Source organism: Opisthocomus hoazin, chromosome 31, assembly GCF_030867145.1.
Source record: "Opisthocomus hoazin isolate bOpiHoa1 chromosome 31, bOpiHoa1.hap1, whole genome shotgun sequence".
NCBI lineage: Eukaryota > Metazoa > Chordata > Aves > Opisthocomiformes > Opisthocomidae > Opisthocomus > Opisthocomus hoazin.
Window position 1 is genome coordinate 3,814,130 of NC_134444.1, and position 26,826 is coordinate 3,840,955.

General features: G+C 48.0%; 2 protein-coding genes across 2 annotated transcripts; one reads left to right on the top strand and one right to left on the bottom strand.

The window, feature by feature from the left end:
• Window positions 1-4,444: 4,444 nt before the first annotated feature.
• Window positions 4,445-5,425, bottom strand: LOC104335371 (olfactory receptor 14J1-like). The gene has a single exon (XM_009941135.2). The coding sequence runs from the start codon at window positions 5,384-5,386 to the stop codon at window positions 4,445-4,447; it is 942 nt and encodes a 313-aa protein (XP_009939437.2). The 5' UTR covers window positions 5,387-5,425.
• Window positions 5,426-23,315: 17,890 nt separating this feature from the next.
• On the top strand, window positions 23,316-24,251 carry LOC142365075 (olfactory receptor 14A16-like). Its single transcript, XM_075445519.1, has one exon. It carries the CDS (start codon window positions 23,316-23,318, stop codon window positions 24,249-24,251), a length of 936 nt encoding a protein of 311 aa, XP_075301634.1.
• The last annotated feature ends 2,575 nt before the right edge of the window (window positions 24,252-26,826 follow it).

Here is a 26,826-nt window from a genome sequence, read left to right on the forward strand (position 1 = left end):
GGAACAATGTGTCCTGGTGTGGGGCTCCATGTTCTGCAGAAGTGGGGAGGAACTGGAGAAGGTCCAGAGGATGCCTGCCAAGACAGGGTTAAGGGGCCTAACCACATGACTTGTTGTGAGAGACTGAGAGACCTGGGTTGCTTTGGCCTTGTGACGTGGAGGCTCAGCGCAATGTCATAGTCGCCTGCACCTGCTTGAAGGGTAGTTTCAGAGAGGATGAAGCTTTTCTTTGTAGAGGAAACAGAAGGAGAAAGGGAAAGCTTTGGAGGCTGAGACTGGGTGTAAGGGAAAATGGAAAAAAAAAAAAAGATTTGGATTGTGAGATAGTATAACAAAAGTATATAAAAGAATTCCCCCACCCTGCAACTTTTTCCAGGCTGAAATTGCTCCTTCATTCCCAACTCTGCTACCCATCTAATCACAAGACAAGCAGAGGGGGATGGTGAATGGGGGGTTACAATCAGTACAGAACATCTCTGCCACTCTTTCTTCCTCACTTTTTCCCTGCTCCAGGTTGGGCCCTCCATATTTGCAGTCAAGGTTATGTCCTGTTCATTTCTTTCTGTCTTTCTTTTCTCATTTATTCTCACAGAATCAAAGCAATGTTGAGCTTGGAAGGGACCTCTAGCTATCATCTAGCCCACCCCTCCCAGCTGAGGCAGGGTAAGCTAGAGCAGGGTGCTCAGGACCTTGTCTACGTGGATTTCAAACCTTTCCAAGGATGGAGACTCCACAGTCTCTCTGAGCAACCTCTTCCATGGTTTGCCCAATCTCACAGTTAGAAAGTATTTTCTAGGGCTCAGATGGAGTTTGATGTGTTTGTAGCTGTGTCCATCACCCCTTGTCTTGTCATTGGGAACTCCTGAGAACAGTTTTGCTCCCTTGTCTTCATGCCCTCCCATAAGGTATTTATAAATATGGGTACGATCCCACCAACGCTGTTCTTCCTCAGGCTGTACAGTCCCAGACCTCTAAGCATTTCTTCCAACGAAAGATGCTTCAGTCCCTGAAACTAACTTTGTGACGCTTTTCTGAACCTGTTTTATTTGGTCAAGAACTTTCTCTCACTGGCAAGTCCAGCACAGGACAGAGCGGTTCAAATGTTGTCTGACCACTGCTGAACAGAAGTGAAGGATCTCCTGCTTTGACATTCCAGCTGCCAAGGGAGCTGTTGGCTTTTGCCACGAGGGGAGAATACAGCTGGCTTGCACTCATCACCTTGTTTTCCAGCAGGACCCCAAGGTCTTTCTCTGCAGAGCTGTTATCTGGCCAGACAGCCCCCAAAAAGATGCCCACAGTGACGTGCGGAAACAAACTTCACAACTCAGAGAGTTATAAAGCAGGTATGTTTATTGCGGCGCCGGGTGCAAGGGGGATCGCTCCTCCTAACTTGCACACCGAGTCACGAAGCATGCACCTATTTCTTACAAAGTTTATCTAAGTAGGCTGGATTGTTACAATTAGTTCTAGGAATAGGCATGATTATTATAATTATTTCTAGGACTTCATTATCATACTCCACCTCGTTTTAGCGCTTGCGCGGTGTCATCTGGTGGTCTTCTGTGGGGGTCTTCTGGATGAAGGCTCATAGTCCTCCTTGCTGTGTGCTTTCACCTTTGGCTCAAAAATTCCTGAGTTGTCTGTGCTGGCCGAGTACCAAACCATAACACCAGTTTCAGCTAGAGAGCTGCTTCTTACAGACAGCAAAGTTCTGGTTATCAGTCCTTATCAGTCCTTATTTCTCTTCATTTGCCTCACAAGCAGTCCTTGTTATCTACATTTGATCTCACAGCTGTCCTTGTTAGCAAGGTTACAAAGAACAGAACTAAACTAAATGTCAGTGGTTAACTCTGACCTCAACATAGCTGCAAAGCTAACTAAAGCTATAACAGAATGGAATTAAACATCAATTTCCCACATCAGTGGGACTGAGCTGCCTACTGTGATTTACCCACCACACTCCAGCCTCTCGAGATCTCCCTAGATAGCAGCTCTGCCCTCCAGCATATTGGCTGGCTCTTTCACAGTTGGGTGGCATCTGTAAACCTGACAAGAGTGCACACTATCAGTTCCTCTGTGTCATTTGTAAACATGTTAACCCAGACAGACCCTGGGTTGAACACTGGCAGTACTCCGTCTGTTACTGGGCTGCAGGCAGAGAACCACTCATTCACCATGAACCTCTGAACTCCATCATCAAACCAGCCCTCCAGACTGTAACTTCCCTATTGGACATCTGGTCAGGCCTGAAGAGTTGTGGTGAATGGAGTGAAAACAAAGCAGAAGCCAATCAGAACTGATGTTCCCCAGGGCTCAGTACTGGGGACAGATCTGTGTCTTTATCAATGATCTGGATGAGAGGATCAAGTGCACCTCCTGTAACATTGCAGATGACAGCATGTTGGGTGGGAGTGTTGATCTGCTTCAGGGTAGAAAGACTCTACAGAGGGATCTGGACAGACAGAATTGATGGGCCAAGATTCAACAATGCCAAGTGGCAGATCTTGCACTTGAGTCACAACAACCCAACACAATGCTACAGGCTTGGGGAAGCTTGGCTGGAAAGCCGCCTGGTGGAATATGTCCTTGGGGTGTTGGTCAACAGCTGGCTGAACATGAGCCAGCAGTGTGCCCAGGTGGCCAAGAAGGCCAACGGCATCCTGGCTTGTATCAGGAACAGTGTGGCCAGCAGGAGTAGGGAGGGTATTGTGACCCTGTATTCGGCACTGGTGAGGCCGCATGTCAAGTACTGTGTTCACTTTTGGGCTCCTCATGACAAGAAGGACATTGAGTTGCTGGAGCGTGTCCCAAGAAGAACAGTGAAGCTGGCCCTCAGCTGGCGATGTACTCCCTGTTTATCAACACTGCAGTGTTTCCCTACCTGAAGCCCCCTTCCATCTCCTCCCCATGTCTGGAGCTGGGGGTAGCTGTGCTGTACTTTGTGGTGCCTCCAGCAGGGAACCCCCTTATTTACAGCATGAGAACTGAGGAACTCAAGGATGCCTTTAAATCAGTGATTCCATGGACATTTGCTAATAGCAATAAAATTAACACCTCTCTGCATAAATGGTTTCCAGACTATCTGATTCCAGGTTTTTTTTTTGTTTGTTTCTTTGTTTGTTGTGGGTTTTGTGTTTCTTTCTTTTTTTTTATAGTATCATTATAACTATCATTATTGCTGATGTTATTTTTAATTCATGGTTTTTAGGTTTCTACACAAATGTTTGTACTTGCGTCACTACATCTGAGTCATGCACCTACTTTGTGTGTATAGGGGCACCAGGTGCTCTTATAAAAGCATGTTTAACACGGGCTCAGTGTTAGCCTCTCTTGTAGCATCTCTGTAATAAAAGAGGATCTCCTGATCTCCTTGGTGCAATGCTTTCATGCTGGACTATTTCTCCGAAGAGTGCTGAGGAACTGCACCACTAAAATTCCACTTCGTCCATGTGTTCAGAACTAAAAAGCTTAGGAGTCGCCAGTCAATTCTGGCAGGTAAGATGGTGAGTGTAATGGGGGGAAGTACCCAGGGCTTTCACACAGGTGACATTAAGGACACCCATCCTTTAGGAGGACAATCTGGAGCTGCCTGGAGAGCATGGTGGTTCTCCAGGGAGGACAGCATGTTCCTGGGGTTGAGTGGGTGTGGAAGAGGACTTCTCCAGTTCCTCCCCACCAGTCTACAGCAGGAATTCCCACAGAGGGGCACACTAGTCCAGATGTGACCACACTACGGCTCACTGGAGGGGGATGAAAACAGAAGATGTCTGTGGTGGCCACGCTTCTCCTAGCGCGGCCCCATATGCAGTTGATCTTGTTCATGGTGGGCATGCACCACTGGCTCGTATGATGTCCTTCATAGGGCCCAGGTCCTTCTCCTCAGGGTCACTGCTCAGCCCGTCAGGATCTAGCCTGCCCAGATATATGGGGTTCAGAATTCAGGCCTAGAGGTGAGAGGTATCCATGGCACAAAGCAAAGGTGGTCATTGGCACCCTGTGTCCCCTTTTCTCTTCTCTAGGAGATCCTGAGAGGTCTTCAGCCCAGCCATGTAATCCCCTGTCCCCAGGCCAGAACAGTGCCCCCGCCTTGAGGGTCCTCAAACATCTCGTGCTGCCCCAGAGAATGAGCAGCCTGACTTGAGCTGTGGTAGCCAGACAGTTATTTCATTTGCCCGTTGTTCCTGCCCAACTGAGAATGGTTCTCAGACAAAGAAGTTTCAGCAGGTTCATTTATTTTGTTTAAATACACAGAAAGCCTGGCTCATCAATTACACGAAGTCTCTGGGTCATACAAGGTGGGTGAATACTTAAATAGAAGGGGATGAATAAGGACAATTCTTCTATGACAGCATAATCACAAGTGAAGAAAGGAAAACAAATATGATGAAGGAAAGATAAGCTTGAGCTGTCATGACATTCACAGGGAAACATTTGAAAAGGAAAGTCAGCAGTCTCTAGCTGCTGAAACAAATCCAGCCATCAGTGTCCTCAGGGCATCCTTGAGCTCCTGGTTCCTCATGCTATAGATGAGGGGGTTCAGTGTTGGAGGTACTAAAGTGTACACAATCGCAACCATCACATCCAGAAGTGGGGAGGAGATGGAGGGTGGTTTCAAATGGGCAAATACTGCAGTGCTGACAAACAGGGAGACCACAGCCAAGTGAGGGAGGCACATGGAAAAGGCTTTGTGCCTTCCCTGCTCAGAGGGGATCCTCAGCACGGCCCTGAAGATCTGGACATAGGAGAGCACAACGAAAATAAAACAGCCAAAAGCTACACAGGCACTAACCACAATAAGTCCAACTTCACTGAGGTAGGAGTCTGAGCAGGAGAGCTTGAGGATCTGGGGAAGTTCACAGAAGAACTGGTCCACAGCATTGCCGTGGCAGACGGGTGGTGAAAATGTACTGGCAGTGTGCAGCAGAGCATTGAGAAACCCAGTGCCCCAGGCAGCTGCTGCCATGTGGACACAAGCTCTGCTGCCCAGGAGGGTCCCATAGTGCAGGGGTTTGCAGATGGCAACATAGCGGTCATAGGACATGGTGGTGAGCAGAGAATACTCAGAGGAGATAAAGAAGAGAAAGAAAAAGAGCTGAGCAGCACATCCTGTGTAGGAGATGGCTCTGGTGTCCCAAATAGTGTCGTCCATGGCTTTGGGGACAGTGGTGGAGATGGAGGCCATGTCGAGGAGGGCAAGGTTGAGGAGGAAGAAGTACATGGGGGTGTGGAGGCGGTGGTCGCAGGCTATGGCAGTGAAGATGAGGACGTTGGCCAGGAGGGCAGCCAGGTAGATGGCCAGGAAGAGCCAGAAGTGCAAGAGCTGAAGCTCCCGTGTGTCTGCGAATGCCAGGAGGAGGAAGTGGGTGACGGAGCTGCTGTTGGACATTTGCTGCCTTTGAGCATGAGGACCTGTTCAAGGAAGAAAAGACAGTAGGAAGTTAAGGCACTATTCTCTGAGTAAAGCCTTTTCCAGTTCTCATGGAAGAACCCCAGGTTGCCTCTGTCCTTTCAGGAAGACCTCTGGCACGTTTCTTTTGTGAGGTCCAGTTGGAACTGGTCAAGGTTACCCAAGGGAACAGGGGGGTATGCTTTGTGCTATGGAGGAGCCAGTCCTGCCTTACAGCAACAGGAAAATAGGAGCACAGGTTGATTTCAAATTAAATTTATTGAAGGTATCAAAGAAGTTTTAAGCATAGTTGCTCCCAGTTCACATGACTGCAGAGCAGAGCTGTAGATATCTAGTTTTATTTATTCTCCTCCAGCTGTCCCACCACAGCTGAGGAGTGCTTTTACAGCATTTCTGCTGCCCTTCAAGTGAAATCTGGTGGGTCTTGAGAGGCAAAGGAACTGTCCCTTAGTGCAGAGTGAGGAGAGCTGGTCTCAGCTGCCCTGTGCTGCCACCTTTTGGAGCTGGAGGACAATCGCAGGCAGGTGTTCCTCTCAAAAGAAACTGGACACTGCTGAGAGCAGAGGAATCCAGTTTCCAAGGGCACATCCCCAAAGCCCTCAGCCCGACTCATCGTACGTGAGGAGGATCTCAGCTCTTTACTCCCAGCCAGGGGCGCACAGGGTTCGTTACAGCTGCCTGCATACAAGCTTCCAGCAGCACTGTGGTGGTCTTAGCTTTTCAGTGTCTTCTCCGTGAGGCTGCTAGATAACACAGAGATGTCACGGTTGAGCTGTGTCCTTGTGGTGGGCAGCCTGCAGTCCAGCAGAATCACATGCTGAAACAGTCACATGTCCAAAACCTGGCATGCCCTGAAGGGAGGGTGAGATCACTGCCAGCCCTGCATGATGAAGCGAGAAGAGCCCCAGGATTTCGGAGTGGACTTGGCTACTTTTTCTCCATGGACATGTCTGCATAAGAAAATCCACAGCACTGGTACTCAGCAGCACCTGAATCCTCACTCACCTCATTAGTTTGTGTGGTGGTAGAAGGCAACTGATCACCTGGTGTTCATGACATCAAGGGTGGGGGTCTCTGCTGGGTGGGAGAGGAGAACATGAGGATGCTCCAGGGAAGTTGCCTGCACTGCACATGGTGGCAGGAGGCACCCGAATCCCCCCTCCCACTGCTTTTCTGGCAGCGGATTCCTCTCCATCCCTGCCCATGGCTGTGCTGCCTGCAGCTCTCCCTGCTGGGAGCTGTTTCTCTGTCTCAGCTTCTCCTCTCTGTCTGGGCACACAGAACCCCACTCACACACTGTGTGCTCAGCTCTGCTGTACAGAAACCTCCAGGCAGGAGATCACTGCCCAGGGGCATCTCTGTGCGTGCAGGGGCTGCTGAGACCTAACTAGAGCTGGGGGTTCAGTGCCTTCCTCAGAGCAGAGAAAAAAATTCCCATCTCCCAGTGCCCACCCAGCCCACCAAGAGGAGAAATGTCAAAGCAGCGAGTGCTTCCCTTTCAGATAAATGCTGCCTTGAAGTCCTTCTTCAAACGGAACCCTCTGCCAATGTCCTGGGGGTGATGTGCAGCTGTGAGCAGCCCTGACCCATGCCGCACCCCCTCAACAGCAGAAGGACCTTACCCTGGCAGGGATCTCATCTTCACCAATAGCTTCTCCCCCCAGCACCGTGAGGTGGTCCCAGGCAGGCTGAGCGCTGACCCTGGCAGGCAGCAGAGTCCTGCCCTGGCACAGAGACAGGGCAGTGGGACCCTGCTCTGAAGGACAGCCCTGGGCACCCCTGGCTGCACACCCACCTTCGCGCCCTGCAACCATCCCTGAGAGCAGGCAGCCTCACGCCCTGTGCCTCTGATGGTTCAGCAGGGAAACCCTGCCATGAAGCACCTCTTTCTCCGTCACTGTAGCCATGGGATGTACCAGATTTTGGAGTCCTGTGCAGGATACTCCTGTGCATTGCAGTCAGAGACTTACTGTGTGAAGGGCTGTGAAGATTTCTCCTCAAATGAGCTCTTTGCATCCTCCAACAACTGACTGCCTTTAACCTCTCTCTCCTCTCCCCTCAGTGCCTGCAGGCGGTGCCCTCAGCCCTGCTGGGCTTTGCAGAGCAGCTGCTCCTGGACAGCTGCTCCTCTCTCCTCCTTCTGCATTGCACCCTGCCATGAGCTCCCTCCATCCCAGGAGCCCAGCCCAGCTCAGCAGCAGAGGACCAGCCCAAGGCATCTCTCTTTCTGCTCCCTTTGGACTCCCTTGAGATGTCCCTGAGGCTCAGAGGAGCCTGCTGTGAAACAGGCTGAAGCAATCACTGATGTTCCCTCCCTCAGCTGGGAAGAGACACTGCTTTCCAGAAATGGCATTGCCCTTGTCAGTGACAGCTTTACACCTAATTCTCACCTTGCCTTGTCCCATCAGTAGAAAGGACAATCAGACTGTGCCAGGGAGGGATCTCCTTTACCCCTGCTGAGGGAAGAGGTGCAGCCGAGTCATTCGAGGCATCTCATTTGTGGGTTTGTGGTCCTGGGGCTCGAAGGGGACTCACCTCCCTCTAATTCAGCCCAAAAGCCCAAGGGAGCAGAGATTGCTCTTGTGCAAGTGAAATGTGTATAAAATAGGCATTGGCATGAGAGGTCCTTGTCTGAGCTCCCACGCTGGTTAATGGAGATGGAGGGCAGGAGTGGGCTGTTCAGACACCACACCAGGCAACATCTGAGGTGTCAAGTGTGGGTGCAGATATGTGCAGGCACTTCCAAACTCAAATGGAGCAGTTCATAGAGACAAGGAAACATCTTGGGGCATGCTCTTGGAGACTCAAGTGAAACTCCAAAGGGAATTCAAGGGCACCAAGATGAGCTGTTGCTCTTTCAGGAGCAGCTAAAGAAGCAGCAGAGATATTGTGGGACCACAGCTAAATATACAAAGCGTAGGTGGAGACAGATCTGAGATACTTCATGTCCTCTCAGCCTCAGTTACCACCAACAAGGTCTTTCAGGCCTTTGTGCTTTTGGGCAGGACTCTGGAGGGGTGCAACCAGCGGTGGGTGGGCAACAAGCCAGGTTGAGCAAACTACACCCTTACCAGCCCATGGGATTGTAGGGGCTCCTTCAAGAGGGAGGAGAGTACATTTTTCACCAGGAGGCACTGGTTCATCATAATTCCAGTAAGAAAGGCACTCGGGATCTATGAGGTATCTTTTAAAATCCTCTTCAGTAGATCAAAGACTATAAAGAGACGATCGTGTAGATAATCTTAGGTCCCTTTAGATGGCGGGAACCCAGGTGGAGTAGCAGTGAACAAGCCTGTGACCCACACACAGCATGCCAGAGAGACCCCACCCATAGAAGACATTCCTCTGTTTTGGTCATTCAAGTTCCTACAGGATTTTCTTACAAGGAAACAACTGCATGCATCATCTCCACAATCAAAGAGAAGCAATGTCCTCACAAGAAGTTCTTGCTGCACTGTTCAATACAGGCAAGGTCATGCAGAAGGTGTGATGTCCAGTACAGAGTGAGAGCTGCCTGCAGCCTGCATGCTGACAATGAGCTGCTAAAGTTGTCCTTCAGCCAAGGGGTCTGTGCAGCACAGCAAAGGCGTGAAGGCCATGCTGGAAGTGCAAAGCAGCAAGGCTCGATGTCGAATGGTCTTCTGGGCAGGATCAGGATTCAGATTTCCCTGAGAGAAGTCTGCGCTGAACCCTGATGCCATAGGTGAGCTGCTGCAGCTGAAATGGGCACAGCCAGGAGGAGCTGGAACCCCGTGGCTTGTCACAACAATGTGATGGTGTTGAATTACATGAGATGTGGTGGATCAGCTTGCTCTCATGGAGCTCTGCAATGGAGAAACACAGGCTCTGCTGGGGAGACAGGTAGGGAGGATGAGCATGGGATGGCCCCTGTGTTCTCCTCCTCTGGAGGAGGACAACCAGTTGTGGTGGGGATAAACTCCAGGGTTACTTAATAAAACTCAAGCACCATTACAGAATTGGAGTGGCGTGATTTGGAGAGATCCCTGAACACAAGTATTGCTGTGCACTGACATCTGAGATTCCATTTGTTAGTCCAGAAGAGGATGATGCCCCTTGAGGTGTCCTGGAATATCTCCTGACCCGTGTTGTGTTTGAGGCTGTGAAGAAAATCAGAACAACACGCCAGGCTGGAGTAATTTCACCTTCACTGCTGACACACAGGGCAGATGGAGGGACTTCAGAGCATCCAGGCATTCTGCTGAAGGGTTAGGTGTTCAGAGATCCAAAATGACATAATGGTGTTGTATCAGTGTCCATCACACAATACTTTGACCTACTTTGTGCTTTGACGACTTAGGGATCTGTTCTGCGACATTTTTTTGTGTAAAAGAATAAGCTCCTCACATGCACACACACTGAATTAAGGGCGAAAGACAGAGCAGATAAGAATTAGGGTAGTTGTCTAAGCGGAGTTACTGCGAAATGGTTACAGAGTCAGCAATGGGAGGAAAAGCACTGTTCTAGAAACTTCATGCCAGAGGCTGAAGACTGTAAAGTTATAGCTGTCTTGTCATGTAAGAATGAATTGCAAGAATAAAATTAAAGAAATGAAGTTTATCATAACCACGAAGAAGAAATTTTAGAGTTGTACTGCTAATGGTTTTACTGAGAATTGAAAGAAGTCCATTGTTAGAGATTGGTTATAAAGATTGATTCTAGAATAGGATAAAATCATAGAACTAGAACGTAGATTCAGCTGTGTAAACACAGCTGTGTTAAGAAACCATACAATCGCTATGTTGCAATTGGGATAGAAATTAATTGTATGGATTGTATCAAACAATTCACAAAAGAAGCTGAGACAACCCTGAAACCAGCGAGGGAGAATTCTACAAAGACAGAAGAATAGAAAGAACTTCATAAATGATGTACTCAAAGAAACGGAACACTTGCTTAGAAACTTACGAAGATTCTAGACTTGATGTAATCGGTTTAATAAATGTCTATAAACTGGTCTAGCGAGTTCAGCTTTGCCACGCACTGAGGTGATGGCCCAACTCTGAGTTGTGAATAAAGCAAAACCTAGTGTAACCCACTCGTGTGAGGATAAAATTTTTAACAGAATTTGGCACCCCAGATGGGACACTAGGACACAGGAGATGGATACTCAGGATCTTTTCTGGGAACACCCGAGACCAACGCTAAAATTGCCGGCACAAAACAAAAGGACTAGGTGAGTCCGAGAGCTTTTGGTCTCGAGTGTGTTCAGAATGATTGTTGAGATTTTCTCTTGTGTTTAAATTTTGCTTGAAGTGTTTGATATGGGAACTACACCCAGCGTTGAAAGGAGGACACCCCTTGCTGAGGTTTTAGAAAATTAGAATAATATACCTTTGTCTCAGACTTTGAAGAAAAAGAAATTGATATTATTATGTCAGGAGGAATGGCCATTTCTCACTAGAACTAGAGGAGGGGGACCTATGGATGTGTAGCCCCCTAAGGGAACTTTTAAGATTTTTGCAATTAATTTCAGAAGATACAGAAACTGCAGATATTGATTATTGGTATATTTGGTATAATTGGGTCCAGCAAAGAAGGAAACCTGCAGGTAATCATAATAGTGGAGGTCGATTATCACCCTCTGCTCCCTTTGCTCCTCTGCTCCGGAGGCAGACGATGGTAATTCTATTTCAAAAGGGATTGGAATGTATCCCATGAAATTGGATTACATTCCAAACCCTAGGACTGGACCAGGAGCCCTGCCAGAGGTCCCTGCAATCCAAGCCATTGTGAGACATGAACCTTGGAAACAAGGAGATTTGGTAGCTTGGCAAGCAAAAATGCCGAGACTACAAGATGATATATAAAAATGTGCTCAATTATTATCTGGCATCATAACTGATTATTTTCCTAATTGGAATGATGTAAGAACTCTCCTCCGAGAATTATTCCATCCAGAAGAAAGAGAAAAATTTGACGAAAAGAGCAAAGAACAACAGAAGCAAAAAGAGGAGAAACTGAAAGCAGAGAGGAAGAGAGAACGTAAAGAAAAAGAAAGAGAAATCGGTTTGCTCGCTGCAGCAACTGCTCAGAATTATAACCAAAGAGAAAGAGGCCGGGGATTTCCCCAAAGAGGAATCAGAGGAAGAGGCCAAAGAGGCAGAGGTCTTCCTCCCCCTGTTTCCCCTTATTGTAACACTCCTGAATGTTTTTATTGTGGTAATTTAAGTCATATACAGCGTGCGTGCCCCTTGAGACCAGTGACTTCGGCAGTCGAAGTTAGAAACTACGGAGAAAGACCTCCCAGACCTCACTCACAGTAATTGATGGAAATGGCTGCAGTTAAGGTAGATCACAACGGTCACGTCACAGCAAAGGTAAATGGTACTTTTGTCAATTTTCTAATAAATATGGGAGAAACTATATCATTATTAAACTTTTTTGTTCTGCAATTATCAGGAGAAGAAATAAAGGTAGATGAAGTGGTGGGAGGTAAAGAATTGCCCCTTTCGCTTCCCCTTTCAGTGTTATTGGGAAAAAAAATGTCTTAGGGAAAGTTTGTTGTCTCCCCTGAAATACCTGTGTCTTTGCTGGGACGGAATTTGTTGCAAAAATTTGGCACTTGTATCTCTTTAACTCCAACTAGTATCCAATTAATAGTAATTGGCATGTCTTTAATCAAAATACCAGAAAATAAAAAGGAGAGAAAAAAGATCCCTGAGGAACTCTCTGATATTCCTCATGAATTATGGAGCACTTCTGAAGATGAAGTAGGGCTGTTAAAATCAGCTGAACCTGTGGTAATCCAAACAAAAGGAGGGACACCTCCTCTGTTCAACAATATCCAATAGTTTCAGAAGCAATTCCTAGTATTGGTAAACAAATTAATAAATTCTTAAAAGAGAGAATTTTAAAAGAATGTAGGAACCCTTATAATACCCCAGTTTTACCTGTAAGTAAAAACAGGTTGGACAACGACGGAGACCCTGAATATAGGTTTGTTCAAGGTTTACAAGCAGTTAATGATCATGTCATTGCACCCCATTCAGTTGTTCCAGACCCGAGTTTGATATTAACTCAAATACCTCCTTGGGGCCAGTATTATACTGTGCTTGATTTAACAGGAGCCTTTTTTTTGTACATCAATTGCAAAACAAAGTCAACATATTTTTGCCTTTACCTGGCAAGGGAAACAGTTAACCTGGACACGACTGCTGTAAGGTTTTACTAGTTCACCCACTATTTTCTCTCAGATTTTGAAAAACGATTCACAAGATTTAAATCTTCCCTGTTTGTCTGTTCTTATACAATATGTGGATGATCTTTTACTTGTGAGAAAGACCAAAGAAAATTGTATACATGATACTAAATATTTGTGTTGTCAATTGGTGCAGAAAGGTCATTGAGTCTCTCCATCCAAACTGCAGTTTTGCCAGACTAAGGTAAAGTACCTGGGATTTTTATTAAGTCCGGGAAAAAGAGAAATTGATCCTGAAAGAGTTAAAATAATACAGGAACTGCCAAGACCTACCACTAAGAAGCAGTTAGGGGGATTTTTTGGGCAAGTTAGATTTTACAGATCTTAGATCCCTGGATTTAGTGAAATAGCAAAACCATTACATGAACATTGCATGAAGCAACCAGGAATGAGGAGGTGGAACATATAGCATGAGGATCTGAAAAAGAAAAAGCTTTTCGGACACTAAAGAATGCCTTACTGAATGCCCCAGCATTAGGACTCCCTGATTATAGCAAACCCTTTAAACTTTATTGTGATGACATAAAGGGAACAGTCAGAGGAATTTTAGTTCAAACTTTAGAGACTCATGAAAGACCAGTAGCTCATTTTTTAACTATGTTAGATCCTGTAGTAAAAGGAACTCCGTTTTGTATCTGAGCAATTGCAGCTGCAGCTGAGATGGTAGAAAAATCTAGGTCAATTGTGTTAGGACATGAACTAACTGTATGCGAACCCCATGAGGTGGAAATTTTGTTAAAACAATATGCTGAAAAGTCTCTTTCACCCCAAAGACCACATCGTTATGAATCGGTATTGTTATTAGCTGACAGTTTGCAATTGGAAAGGTGCAACATGCTTAACCCTGCCACACTGTTACCTTTGCCAACTGATGGTGAAAAAAATACTCATGACTGTATGTAAATTTTAACATTTACTAGCAAGTCTCGAGACGACATAACAGATCAACCACTTGATAACCTGGAGATGAGTCTTTTCACAGATGGATCATCATATTACGATAAAGAACGATGGGCTGTGGGTTTTGCGGTGACGACAGAAACAACGGTATTAATTGCTGGACCTCTACCTTTGTCTCTGGGAGCGCAATGTGCGGAAGTTGTCGCACTGACAGAAGCAGCCAAGAAAATAAGATGCCGTCTCAAGAGGTAATCACTTGGCTGATCAAGCAGCCTGAGCAGCTGCTGGGCATTGCAACCTTCTTATGGCTGCACTGCAAACAAAGGCAGAACGGACGAGCCCACCGGAGATGTGTCAACTCTATGAATCCTTAACCGAAGATGAATGATCCTTATGGGAATGACTAGGACCTCAAAAGCAAGGAGAGCAATGGATTTTGAGCAACAAACCTCTGTTGCCAAAAAGGTATTTATTACCCTTAACCCATTGGTTCCATGAGAAAACTCATGGAGGACCGGAGAGCAGAGCCTCCCTAATCCAAAGACTGTGGGCAGCTCAAGGAATTTACGCTGAAGCACAAAAAGTTCGTGAGAACTGTAAACTCTGCAACCAATATGCTACATTGCAAATTAACCCGCCACAAGGCAAAAGGCCTCCGGCCACCTTTCCTTTTCAAAAGCTCCAAACTGATTATGCTGAGATGCCTAAAACTCTGGGTTATGCATACTTGTTAGTGATTGTAGATCAGTTATCCGGATGGGTAGAAGCTTTCCCAACAAGAAAGAATGATTCAAAATCAGTAGTTAAGATTTTGTTAAAAGAATTAATTCCACGATATGGCATTCCAGAAATAATTGACTCAGACAGGGGAGCACACTTTACGGCATCTATTTTGGTTCAAATAAATCATGCTTTAGGAATTAGACAACAATTACACACCTCTTATCATCCAGAGTCCTCTGGACAAGTAGAAAGGATGCATAGAACTATTAAAGAGAAGTTAGTTAAGGTTTGTAAACAAACTGGATTAAAGTGACCTGAAGCTTTGAACTTAGTTTTATGGGATATTAGAAACACTCCAAGACAACCTGTGGGAGTGTCCCCTGCAGAAATTCTTTTTGGTAGAATACTTGCCGTTCCAGGACCTTATGTTCCAGCAAAAACTAGCTTTTTGGATGGAGATGAACAAATCACACAATACCTTTTGTACCTCCAGGATTCTTTTTCCCAGATGAGAAATCATGCTTATTGGTATCAAGGTATATCTCCTGAAATCCAGTTTTTGTTTGTTGTAATAATCGTTGTTTGTCTCTTTGTGATTTTTCACTGTATACTAACTTGTTTAATGTCAATCATTAAGAAGTGTCAAAAAGAATTTTGAACATATAGTAATTAGTAATTGCAGGAATGCAATAAAAACAAAAGGAGGGAATGTTAGAGATTGGTTATAAAGATTGATTATAGAATAGAATAAAATTATAGAACTAGAACGTACACTCAGCTGTGTAAACACAGCTGTGTTAAGAAACCATACAATGTGTATGTGTGCAATTGGGATAGAAATCCATTGTATGGATTGTATCTAATAGAATTAATTAAAGAAGCCAAGACGACCCTGAAACCAAGCAAGGCCTGAAACCAGCGAGGGAGAATTCTACGATGACAGAAGAATAGAGAGAACTTAATAAATGATGTACTCAAAGGAAAGGAATGGTGGCTTAGAAACTCATGAAGATTCTAGACTTGATGTAATCGGTTTAGTAAATGTATATAAACTGGTCTAGTGAGCTAAGCTTTGCCACGCACTGAGGTGATAGCCCAACTCTGAGTTGTGAATAAAGCAAACCTAGTGTAACCCACTCGTGTGAGGAAAAAATTTTTAACACTGGTGTTTGACTTTCGCAGATTAAACTGCTCCTAACATGGAAGAGCCTGTTAGCATCTGCACTCCAAGTACCAGGATGGCAGAAGAGAGCTGGAGAGACCTGGGGTTTTTGAGAGCTGCTCCTATCTCATCAGGAGGGTGTGCTTGGTTGTCAGAACCCATCAGCATTTCTGCTGCAATAAGGGAGAACATAATGACTCCTGCAAGGCAAGAGGATTGCCTGTGCCTTAGTGTACGGTGAGGGGAGATGGTCTGTCCCTCTCTCTTGCTCCCAGCTGCCCTGGCCAGGCCATTTTCTCAGATGGAGGATGATCACACTGCCATGTTACCCTGAAAAAGCAACAGACACTGCTGAGAGCAAAGGGATCCACTGCAGACCACAAAATGTCTCACCCTTTCTATAGATCTCAGCACAACACGTGTAGTCAATGAAACACACATGGCTCCTATCATCAACCAAATAGCATTTCCTCAGTTGTGGAGCCTTTGCTTTCTCTGTAGGGCTTTAAGATAAACCAGAGGTGCTTTGCACAGGTTTTCATTCTGCAGGAAGCTCACAGCTGAAGGGGATACCGAAGTGTCATAGTGATGGCATCTCAGTAATGGTCAGCTCGTATCCCAGCCAGGCAGACTGTATTGACCAGATCTCCACAAGTACGACAAAAGCTGGGACACTTGTTCCCACGGACACAGCTCCATGAAAGGACCCACAAGATCAGTGTGTGATTCTGCAGCTGAAATTCCAACCCCCAGAGAGCCTGACAGCAAGAGCAGCAAAATCACAAGAGTAACACAGACAAGTGGAGAAACAAGGAAAATATTTGTGAGGGTCTGGCTCAGAGAGGCAAGGGCAGAGGCAGGTGGGCACTCAGGACAGCGTTCCCCTGACCCAGCTGTACACGCTGCCTCCCAGACCCCAACATTGCCGGGCAGCTGCTCTCAGCCCCTGTGCTCTGCAGAGGGAACTGGGCCCGTGGCTGGAGAGCTGCAGCACGGCTCTGCTGGGGCTCTGGATGCAGGGGAGGTGGGTCACGCCTTGGACCCCTGTCCTGGGTTCAGCCAGGAATGGGTTAATTTTCACCAGGAGCCAGGAGGGAACACAGCCGGGCACGCTGACCCAACCTGGCCAAACAGAGCAGGGTATTCCATACCCTGTGCCATCATGCTGGGTTCCAGTGGGGGGGAGATGGGCGGCAGGAACTTTCTCACGGCTCGGGAGCGCGCAGTGGCAGTCCTGGGGAGCGGCTCTGTGGGTTGTATGGTTTGTGTTGTGCGTTCTCCTTATCTGTATCGTTGTTGTTCCTGTTCCCTCTGTTTGCTGTTCTGTTAAACTGCCCTTATCCCGACCCACCAGTTTCTGCCTGTTTCTTCCCATTCTCCTCCGCACCGTGGCGGGGGGAGGGGCGGCAGCGTGGTGCTTTTGTTGCCGGCTGCAACCAAACCAGAACAGGCACCACTCTCCTGGATCTCCACACAGGATGGGCAAGGGATTTTAAACACTGAACTGGAACTTCTCCCATTGCTGGAAATGTAAATGCAGCAAGCTTGAGCCAAAAGACCCAAAAGACCCAACTTCCCATTGGGCCAGCTAATGAAAAAATCCCACAGGCTGTGTGACTTTATCTCTACTGACGGTGTATGTCTGAGTCCAGACAACATACCTTCAGGCATTTTTAGCTCTCTCTGTGTTAACTGGCTATAAGCACTTATGGATTTAATCTGCTTTGCCAGGTTGAACTAGCCTAGCATGTTCTGCTTTGTTCTTTTAACTCCAATGTATATGCAGTTATGAAATGCATTTCCGTATGTGGAGCACCTTTGCCTTATGTCTGCTACAAGAGCAGAAATATCTCAGCCTGCAAGGTGAAATGGATGAAGCGGTGGAGGATAAATGTGTTTCCTGAGACAATATTTGATATGAATACAATACAAAAAGGTTGTGAAAGTGAGTGGGTATGAAAGAAACAGGAAAACTGTCCATCCAGTGGAGCTCTGCAGAAGGAGGATGGAGCCGCACATAACAGGAGGTGATACAAGTGAGATCAGCAGGTGGAGGGGTCTTTTGTAGGGAAGGCTGTGCAAGGGCACGCCCTGACTTCCCCCAGCTGCAGACAGAGACCAGGCAGTGTGCTGAAGGGATGGGGAACAGTGTCCTGGGTTAACAGAGCGTGGATGACAGAAGGCTGCAGAGATATGGGTGGGGAGACTTCAGGAAGTCCTTTCAAGATCTGAGCAGGCTGAGCTTTGGTTCCAAGAGAAAATGAAGGTACTCTCAAGAATATTTTGGAATTAGTGCTACTGTCACTAATAGCAGTAATAGGACCGTGCTGTAAGGGAAATGCTTCTTATTCTTGATGATGACAATGAACTAAAACTCTTTAATTTCCTTCCCAACAGTTATTCTGTACTGACAAAATCACTCTAAGTTCTCAGTAGCTAGCATCTGGCATGAAGTTCTTAGAACAGTGTTTTTCCTCTTCCTGCTGCCTCTTTGTTATTGTTTTAAGCTTTCACATCTTAGATTTGCCTTTAAATCCTGACAGCTCCCTGTATTTTCTGCTTACTTTCATCAGGAGGAGGAGAAGGACCACGGGAGTTATTTCTTTTTAGCAAAAGGTGGCCAAGGGACAGATCCCGGATTTCTGCAACGGAACGGAGAAAGGACAAATTTTCCTGTGTTATACAGATACAAGACCATTACCTGCATTTCCAGTCTCTGAAGTCCTAAGTCTGCAGCAGGGAGTGTGGAATGTCAGCTGCCTTCATCTGCCCTGCATTTCAGCATGTGAAATGAAACTAACTGAGTCAAAGAGAGGATTTTGATTCACAAACTAAAACATTGCATATGTCAGCAGATTGGCCCATAGTCCCAAGGAAAAATCACAGTTTGCTGAACAAAAATCTTAGCTGTCTCTAGGAATCTCAGGAGGCAAGGCATAGTGATTCCTGGGTTCATGGAGCTGTTCGAATGCCTCATCTGTGCTTCTGCAATGATGGCTTCAATGCCTGGCTCATCTGTAGACTTTCCACATGGATGCTGACATTTCTGGAGTGACCTGCTCTGAAAGGATTAACATGGTAGGCTGATAGGAGGGTATCAGTGCAGTACAGGAGAAGAGCTTGGCTTTGGGCAAATGAAAAGGGAAGCAAAAGATGTGGTCAGGGGTGTTTGGGAGCACCTGTGGAGCAGCCCTGCATCTCCTGTGAATTATTTCTGGGGTCGGGAGAACCTGGGAGTTTTCCCTTAGTTTTGAGACACGAAGGGGAAGGAACGGCACCACCACTGAGGCTGGAAGTGACCCCGGGATGTGTCTCGACCAAGCTCCTGCTAAAAGCAGGGTGAGACCAGAGTACTCAGGATTTCATTCAAATACAGCTTGATTGCATTCCAGGACAGACGCAGCACACACTCCCTGGGAAGGAGCTTCCAATGCCTGACCGTCCTCATGCTAGAAAGGTTTATCCCTATAGCTAGCTGTTATGGTTTGGCTGCGGCCGGCAACAAAAGCACCACGCGGCCGCCCCTCCCCCCGCTGGGGCATGGAGGAGAATGGAAAGAAAGAGGCAGAAACTGGTGGGTCGGGATAAGAGCAGTTTAACAGAACAGCAAACAGAGGGAACGGTAACAATGACGATATAGATAAGGAGAAAACACAACACAAACCGCACAACCCACAGAGCCGCTCTCCCGAACCGCCGCCACTGTGCGCTCCCGAGCCGCGAGTGAGTTCCCACCGCCCAGCTCCCCCCCACCAGAACCCAGCATGATGGCACACGTGACGTGCGGAATCAAGCTTCACAACTCAGAGAGTTATAAAGCAGGTATGTTTATTGCGGTGCCAGGTGCAAGGGGGATCGCTTCTCCTATCTTGCACACTGAGTCACGAAGCATGCACCTATTTCTTACAAAGCTTATCTAAGTAGGCTGGACTATTGCAATTATTTCTAGGAATTCATTATCATACTCCACCCCCCTTTAGCACTTGCGCAGTGTCATCTGGTGGTCGTCTGTGGGGTTCTTCTGGATGAAGGCTCGTAGTCTTCCTCGCTGTGTGCTTTCACATTTGGCTCAAAAATTTCTGAGTTGTCTGTGTTGGCTGAGTCCCAAACCATAGAAACAGTTTCATCTAGAGAGTTGCTTCTTACAGACGACAAAGTTCTGGTTACCAGTCCTTGTTTCTCTTCGTCTGTCTCCAAGCAGTCCTTGTTAGCTACATTCGAGCCACAACAGTCCTTGTTAGCAAGAATACAAAGAACAGAACTAAACTCAATAACTGTTTAACTCTTACTTTAACATAGATGTAAAATTATATAACAAAATTAAACTAAAGCTATAGCAAAATCGAACTAATTTTCGATTCCCCACATCAATGTCCCTTGGGATGGCAAGCCTGTCATCCAGTGTAGTGTCTGCTCTCCTAAATGTCACGTCTTCTACAGGTGCTATGAAAAAGCACTCTCTCATCTCCTCTGGGTCATTAAAAACACATTGAACAGAGCAGGTTGCAGGACAGAGCCTTGCCGTTCTTTACTAGCTACAGGTCTCCAGGCTGAGTACAAAACATTGTCCGTGTCTCCCCATGCCTGATCATCCAGCTGATTTCTCTTACCTATCTGCTTATCCACCCACAGACCATAAAATCCCGTCCTGGACACAAGAATGTTGTGGCAGATGATGCTGAAAGCCTTGCTGACTTCCAGTTAAAAGCTGCTCCCCCCACGTCCAGACCACAAAGAAAAGAGGGTGGCCAGGCACAATCTGCTCTGGGTAAATCCAGTCACCTTCTCTTTCTGACACCTAGAAATGTGATCCAAGTGCGCACGCTCTGGGGCACAACGATTTGTTCCTCTTTTAACTGTTGCTGAAGCACTCAACACTCATTGTGGTTCCCTGGAATTGCTTTACAGGTTTAGACTGGTTTGTCATTTGGACTGTCCCTGTGCTTGAAGAGTGCTGTCCTTGAAGACCAGCTGTACCAGCCTCTGCCACCACACCCTGGCAATGGGTTTGGTCAGTGCCACAGCTCTGTCTCTGACATGAACGGCTCCAGTTCATCCTGTCTGTGCCCCTGCCTGAGGGTATTTCTGCACATTTGGACTGAAACAGAGATGCTGTCCAGACAAGCTCATATTTGTCATAAGGAAACCTGGTATCAAGGGTCCAAGACCCCATGTGTGCAAAGGCTTTGTTTCAGAGCAGAGACATGGCGTGGACAGAAGAGAGCTGAATGTGTTTCTAGCCTTAGGAAATGCCTAAATTAACTCAATTAAGGTCATCCCACACTCAGCTTGGAAGAAGAGATCTTTCCCTGTTAACTTTCTGGTGTCCTGCCTAAATAGGAGACAAAAAAAATTCTTCTCATGCCCAACACCTTTTCTGACAGGAGCAATGACACTGCTGGAAGTAAGCCTCTCTCCCCAGCTGAGGGAGAGAACATCAGTGATTTCTTCAAACTGTTTCACAGCAGGTTCCCCTGGAGCCCCAAGGGTATCTCAAGGGAGTCCAAAGGGAGCAGAAAGAGAGATTGATTGGGCTGGTCCTCTGCTGCTGAGCTGGGCTGGGCTCCTGGGATGGAGGGAGCTCATGACAAGCAGGCAGTGCTACAGAGAGACAGCTCTGCCTAGGAGCGGCTTCTCTACAAAGTGCAGCAGGGCTGAGAACACTGCCTGCAGGCACTGAGGGGAGATCAGTGAGGCAGAGGCAGGTTATAGGGAATCAGAGGTAGAAGGAAATTGAGCTGAGAACTCACTGGGTGAGAGCTCTTCACAGCCCTCTACACGGTAAGTCACTGAATGTCAAGCAATGTAGCTTGTGTTCCTGAAGGCATCTCCAAAAACCAGCACACCCTACAGCCTGTGAAATCTGTCAGGAGGACTCTCACAGTGACTCCAGTGTAGAGAATGAGGATGTGCTCCTAAGTAGGGTGTCTCTGCTGCACCACCAGAGGGACAGGATATGGCGGCTGCCCCCTCCTGGGGATGGCTGTAGGGGTGTGAAGATGCATGTGCAGACAGGGGTGCCCAGGCCTGTCCTTCACAGCAGGGTCCCTGCACCCCGGGGCTGTTTGCTGGGGCAGGGACTCTGCCTCCTTCCAGGGTCAGCACTCAGCCTGCCTGGGGAGATCAATATGGTGCTGTGGGGAGAAGATGCGGGTGGAAGAATTGATCCCAATCAGGGCAGGGTCCTTCAGCTGTGGAGAGGGTGCTGCATGGGTCAGGGTTGCTCACAGAGTCAGCTCATGCCAAGGTCAGCGCAGGGGATTCCTGCCGGAGTCTGTGCTTTCTTGAATCTGCGCTTCTACTTTTCTCTGGCTCAGCTTGGTGACAATGGGAACCCAGCTGTGCAGGGTAGAGCAGGGGCTGAGAGTCTTCAGCCATCACACTGAGGTTTACTGGGAACCTCAGCAAGTGCCTTTACCCCCCACCAGCCTACAGATAAAACCAGTATCACCTTTCCATTTTCACCAGGGTTTGTGTGACCTATTCTTTCAGCCCTGCACACACAGAGTGGTTGCAGGGCAGAGCTGTGCCCACGGGGACTGGGATGGGGTCTGTGAACGTGGACAGGGAAGAAGCACGGGGCCAAAGAAACAAGTCCCAGCAGGGACAGCTCCAGGCAGTGCAGACGTTGACGGGGAGGGAGGGATATGTTAATGTAAATCCTGTTGCAGGGGAGCCCTTGACACCTCCCAGCCATGCCTTGTGGACAGACTCCTTCCCTGAGTGACAAACCTCTTGTCTCCTCTTTCACCAACAAAGCCGTTAACCCGTGGGGTCTGGTCCATTAGTCACCTCCTCGTCTAGCAAACTAGAAGAAGAGATGAAATGCAACTCTCCTGCCAAGTGCCCATTTCCGACTGACCAGGGCCCAAGGGCGCCTGCCCTGCATTGTTGTCTGGGAGACGGTGTGCAGAGCAGGATAAGGAAGATGTTTCCTGAGTGCCCAACTGTGCCTCTACTTTCATTGGATGTTCTTGGAATTGCTGTCAGGCTCTCTGTGAATGCGAGTTTCAGCTGCAGAGTCAGGCACAGACCTTGTGAGTCCTCCTATTCAGATGTGTCCACAGCAGTGAGGTGTGCCGGCTTTCCTCAAACCTGTGAAGCTCTGGGCAATGCAGTCTGTGAGGCTGGGGAATAAGCTGACTCTCCATTAATAAGTTGCCATGGCTAGGACCCTTGGCTATCTTCTTGGGGTATCCATCCAAGTGGCATGCAACTTCCAGGGGACACTATGAGCCATGTCAGTCTTTGACTAGAAGTGGGGAATGGAGATTTGGAGAAAGGGTGAGTCATTTCATGATCTGCAGTGGCTCTCTCTGCTTTTAGAAGTGTCTGTTTGCTTTTCAGTGTAATACAAGAGTATAATCACCCTCCATCTTTGAAACAAGCAAGTCCAAAGCAGTTGGGAAGAAGACAGAGGAAGACCAGCTCACGTGATTCTGCACCAAGCCACAGGCAATCCTTTTGCTAGAAGGACTCACTTTGGTCTCCCTGAGTGGAGTAGAAAACCCTCTCCAACAGCCTTTTGCCATCCCCGTTCCTTAGCACTGGGAGAGCAGCCACTGACAAGCCCTTCCACGTTAGGAGCAGGTCTGTCTGACAAAGTCAAACACCAGGACTGGCCACTGACCCCAGCGTTCCAATGAACCCAGTGTTGCAGAGCAGGGCTGACTCCTCAGCACCCAGCAGGCAGCACCCTTGATCATCATGGTGCACTCAGCCAGCACAGACCAGAGCTCCAGCCATGCAGCTGAAGGCAGGTCTGCTAGAAAAGGAAAATAATATGACCTGTAGCTCTGGGGGTGGGTCTAGGAGAAAAGGCTTTGACTTCTGTCAGAGAATTCTACCCTAACTTGTCACTGTCTCTTTCTTTTTGGACAGTGCTCCACGCTGAGGGGAAGCAAATGTCCAACAGCAGCTCCATCACTGAATTCCTCCTCCTGGCATTCGCAGACACATGGGAGCTGCAGCTCTTGACCTTCTGGCTCTTCCTTGGCATCTACCTGGCTGCCCTCCTGGGCAACAGCCTCATCATCACTGCCATAGCCTGCGACCACCGCCTCCACACCCCCATGTACTTCTTCCTCCTCAACCTCACACTCCTTGACCTTGGCTGCATATCCACCACTGTCCCCAAAGCCATGGCCAATCCCCTGTGGGACACCAGGGCCATCTCCTACATGGGATGTGCTGTACAGTTGTTTTTCTTCCTTTTCTTGATCATAGCAGAGTATTGTCTCCTCACCGTCATGGCTTATGACCGCTACATTGCCATCTGCAAACCCCTGCACTACTGGACCCTGCTGGGCAGCAGAACTTGTGTCCACATGGCAGCAGCTGCCTGGGCCACTGCGTTCCTCTATGCTCTCATGCACACTGCCAATACATTTTCAATCCCCCTTTGCCAGGGCAATGCTGTGAACCAGTTCTTCTGTGAAATCCCTCAGATCCTCAAGCTCTCCTGCTCAGACTCCTACTTCAGGGAAGTTGGGCTTCTCCTGCTTAGTGCCTGTTTAGCTTTCGGCTGTTTTGTTTTCATTGTATTGTCCTATGTGGAGATCTTCAGGGCTGTGCTAAGGATCCCCTCTGAGCAGGGACGGCACAAAGCCTTTTCCACATGCCTCCCTCACCTGACCATTGTCTCTCTACTTATCAGCACTGGCATCTTTGCCAACCTGAAGCCCCCCTCTGCTTCCTCTTCATCTCTGGATCTGGTGGTGTCATTTCTCTACTCGGTGGTACCTCCAGCTGTGAACCCTCTCATCTACAGCATGAGGAATCAGGAGCTCAAGGACGCACTGAAGAAGCTGATTCAGTCATTTATTCCTCTGCAGAAATAAGCTGCCCTTGTCTCTTCAGAAGTGAATTTCTAATTCACCTCTGAAGCATCCTGTGCATGAAGCATTTTGTCTGTGACAGTCCTGTTTTTCCAGGAATGTCTGCATCCACTCAGCTTCCCCAGAGGCACAACCCAGCCTGTCTGACCTAGAGGACTTTGCATAATTCTCTGTCAGAATGGTACAGCAGGACTGTCCTGTTACTTCTCTGTAATAAAAGATGATTTTCTCAGTACAAGGTCTGGATGTCAGGGTCTTCTTCCAAAGCTGAGGTCAGGAACAGGCTGATGTAATTGCCCCTATGAGCATGCTGCTGTGCTTTGCTTCTACAGGGGTTCTGCACTGAAGGGCTTGGGGAGAAGTGTTAGGGAATGAGCTTGTGTGGATCCTTCACGCGTGGATGCCCAGTGAGGAGAAAAATGATGGGTGATCCACAGGGATCTGCCTGGGACCGTGTCCCTGTGCCTTTCAGGAGCCACTGCCCTGCAGGCAGCACTGCCAGCTCAGGGCAATGCCCAAGATGACATTCCTGGTCAAGAGCAGAGCTATTTCTGCATGCCCCAGTTTGGGCAGGCTTTTCTCTTACTGGTGTAGCTGGAGCTGCCTGGGGAACACCCAGGGCAGGAGTCTTGTGCTCGGGAGAGGGACAGGTACAGAGGGGCTGCCAGCATTAGGCAATAAGATTCTCTTTGAGACAAGGCCAGCAGACACAGGGAGACACTGGCCTCTGTCTCCTCATGCCATGGCTGGTCCCAGACCTGGGACTGGTGGGGAGCCTGAGACTCTTTTCTGTCCCTCAGAACCTGCTGTGCTCATCCGAGGGGCTGTGGCTGTGGGGTGAGTGGCCAGAGCTCTGCAGCACCCTGTGCTGTGCACTTCTGTGGGACCAGTGTGACTGTGTTGCTCTGCTGGGGATGGGTCAGTGGAGATGGGGAGAGCTGGGGAGGAGCTGGGCTGGGTTGGAAAGTGTCTGGGAGAGAAAAACACCAGTGTAGAACTTGTACTGCATGAGCGTGCAGGGGGAGCATTCACACCGGGGGCTTTGTGTTGCAGAACCAGGGCACGTGAAAGGGGTCAAAGACATGCAGGCACAGCAGAGAGGATGCCGATCTGTGCTCGCCATGTCATAGACAAACTGGGAACGTGGCCCAGGACCTTTGCCACCCCCTAGCCTCTCTCAGTGCTGTTTCCAGCACTGGCTGCTCACCACAGGTATATGGATGAGTCTTGCTGCAAAGCCACCTCCATCCTCCTGGTGGGCTCGGGGGGAAGAGCCAGCCCTGCCCAGCCTCTCTCCTGGGCCATGCCTCAACACACCCAAGAGAAGGGCTGTCTGTGAAGCTCCACATGGGACATCACAGGGGCTGGGAAAGGGTCTGGTACAAGGAGGAGGCTGCAGAAGTTACGTTATGGGGCTGTGTCTTGTTGTGGTTATAGGGGGACACTCAACTGAGGGCTTTCACTGGGATCATAGTGGCGGGAACTTTGCCAACCCCCGAAGGCACCAGCAAGCTGATGACACTTTTTCTCCCTCTTTATAAATCCAGATTTATACAGCCGTTTCTAAAATACATTTCCTGTGAACATTTTGAATGAAGAAATTTTTTCCAGGAAAGGTCTATGTTAATACTTCTGATATCTACATGTCATCTAATCCGAGCTAAGAGCACGAAGATTGGAGAGGTTGAACAGCACTGTCTATTATTTCTTTGCTCTCAAGCAATGACCACAGCTGGTACTGCTTCCCTCATATCATCCCTGGGTTTGAGCTGGTCAAATCTTTTTGGAAGCATTTATACAATGGCAGGAGATCACAGCCCTCTGAGTGCCAGACCCCAACCCATACGCAGAGGCCCAGAGCACAGAGAGTGAAAGGAAATGTCCTTCCTATCTGATAGTCTGATAATCTTCTCCAGTGCAGTGAGTGGCTGGGTAGATGAGTAGAGATTATCTGCCTCGGCTTCAGTAAGGTTTTCAGCACTGTCTCCCGTAAAATCCTCATGGAGAAGCTGGTAAACATGGACTGGACAAGCAGACAGTGAGATGGTTTGAAAACTGGCTGAATGGTGGGGACCAGAGAATGATGATCAGAAGCAGATGGTCTTGTTGGAGGCCAGTCATCAGTGGTGCACTGCATGACCAATACTGGCTGCAATCCTGTCCCTTCGAATCTCAGCTGTTCTTTTGTAATTTTGTGATCCTGCGATATGCTTTCTGGGAAATCAGTGCTGCCAGGCCCCTCTCTGAATTGTGCAGTGCACGGATGCGCACAGAGTAATGAAGAAAAAGGGGGAATTAGAAGTCTGTGTGTGGTTACGGTGAGCTTCAGAGTCATGTGGATATCAGAGATGGTGTGAGATAGCACACAGCAGGAGTGCGGCCAGGGGTGGACTGGCCTGGGAGAGGGAGTCATCTTTTACGATGGAGAGCGGTGGGAATATATAGATCTCTGCCTTGGGACAGGAGATGGGCTTTCTGCAAGCTCGTGGGTCAGGGTTAGCAGGCACACCAACACTGTCCCCAGTCAGCACCACAACAGATAGAACCCAGATCATGGGCTGAATGAACTCAGTGGACA

Excerpts from the sequence above, each read along its gene's own strand:
- LOC142365075 (XM_075445519.1), top strand. The coding sequence starts at position 23,316 with ATGTCCAACAGCAGCTCCATCACTGAATTCCTCCTCCTGGCATTCGCA.
- LOC104335371 (XM_009941135.2), bottom strand. The coding sequence starts at position 5,386 with ATGTCCAACAGCAGCTCCGTCACCCACTTCCTCCTCCTGGCATTCGCA.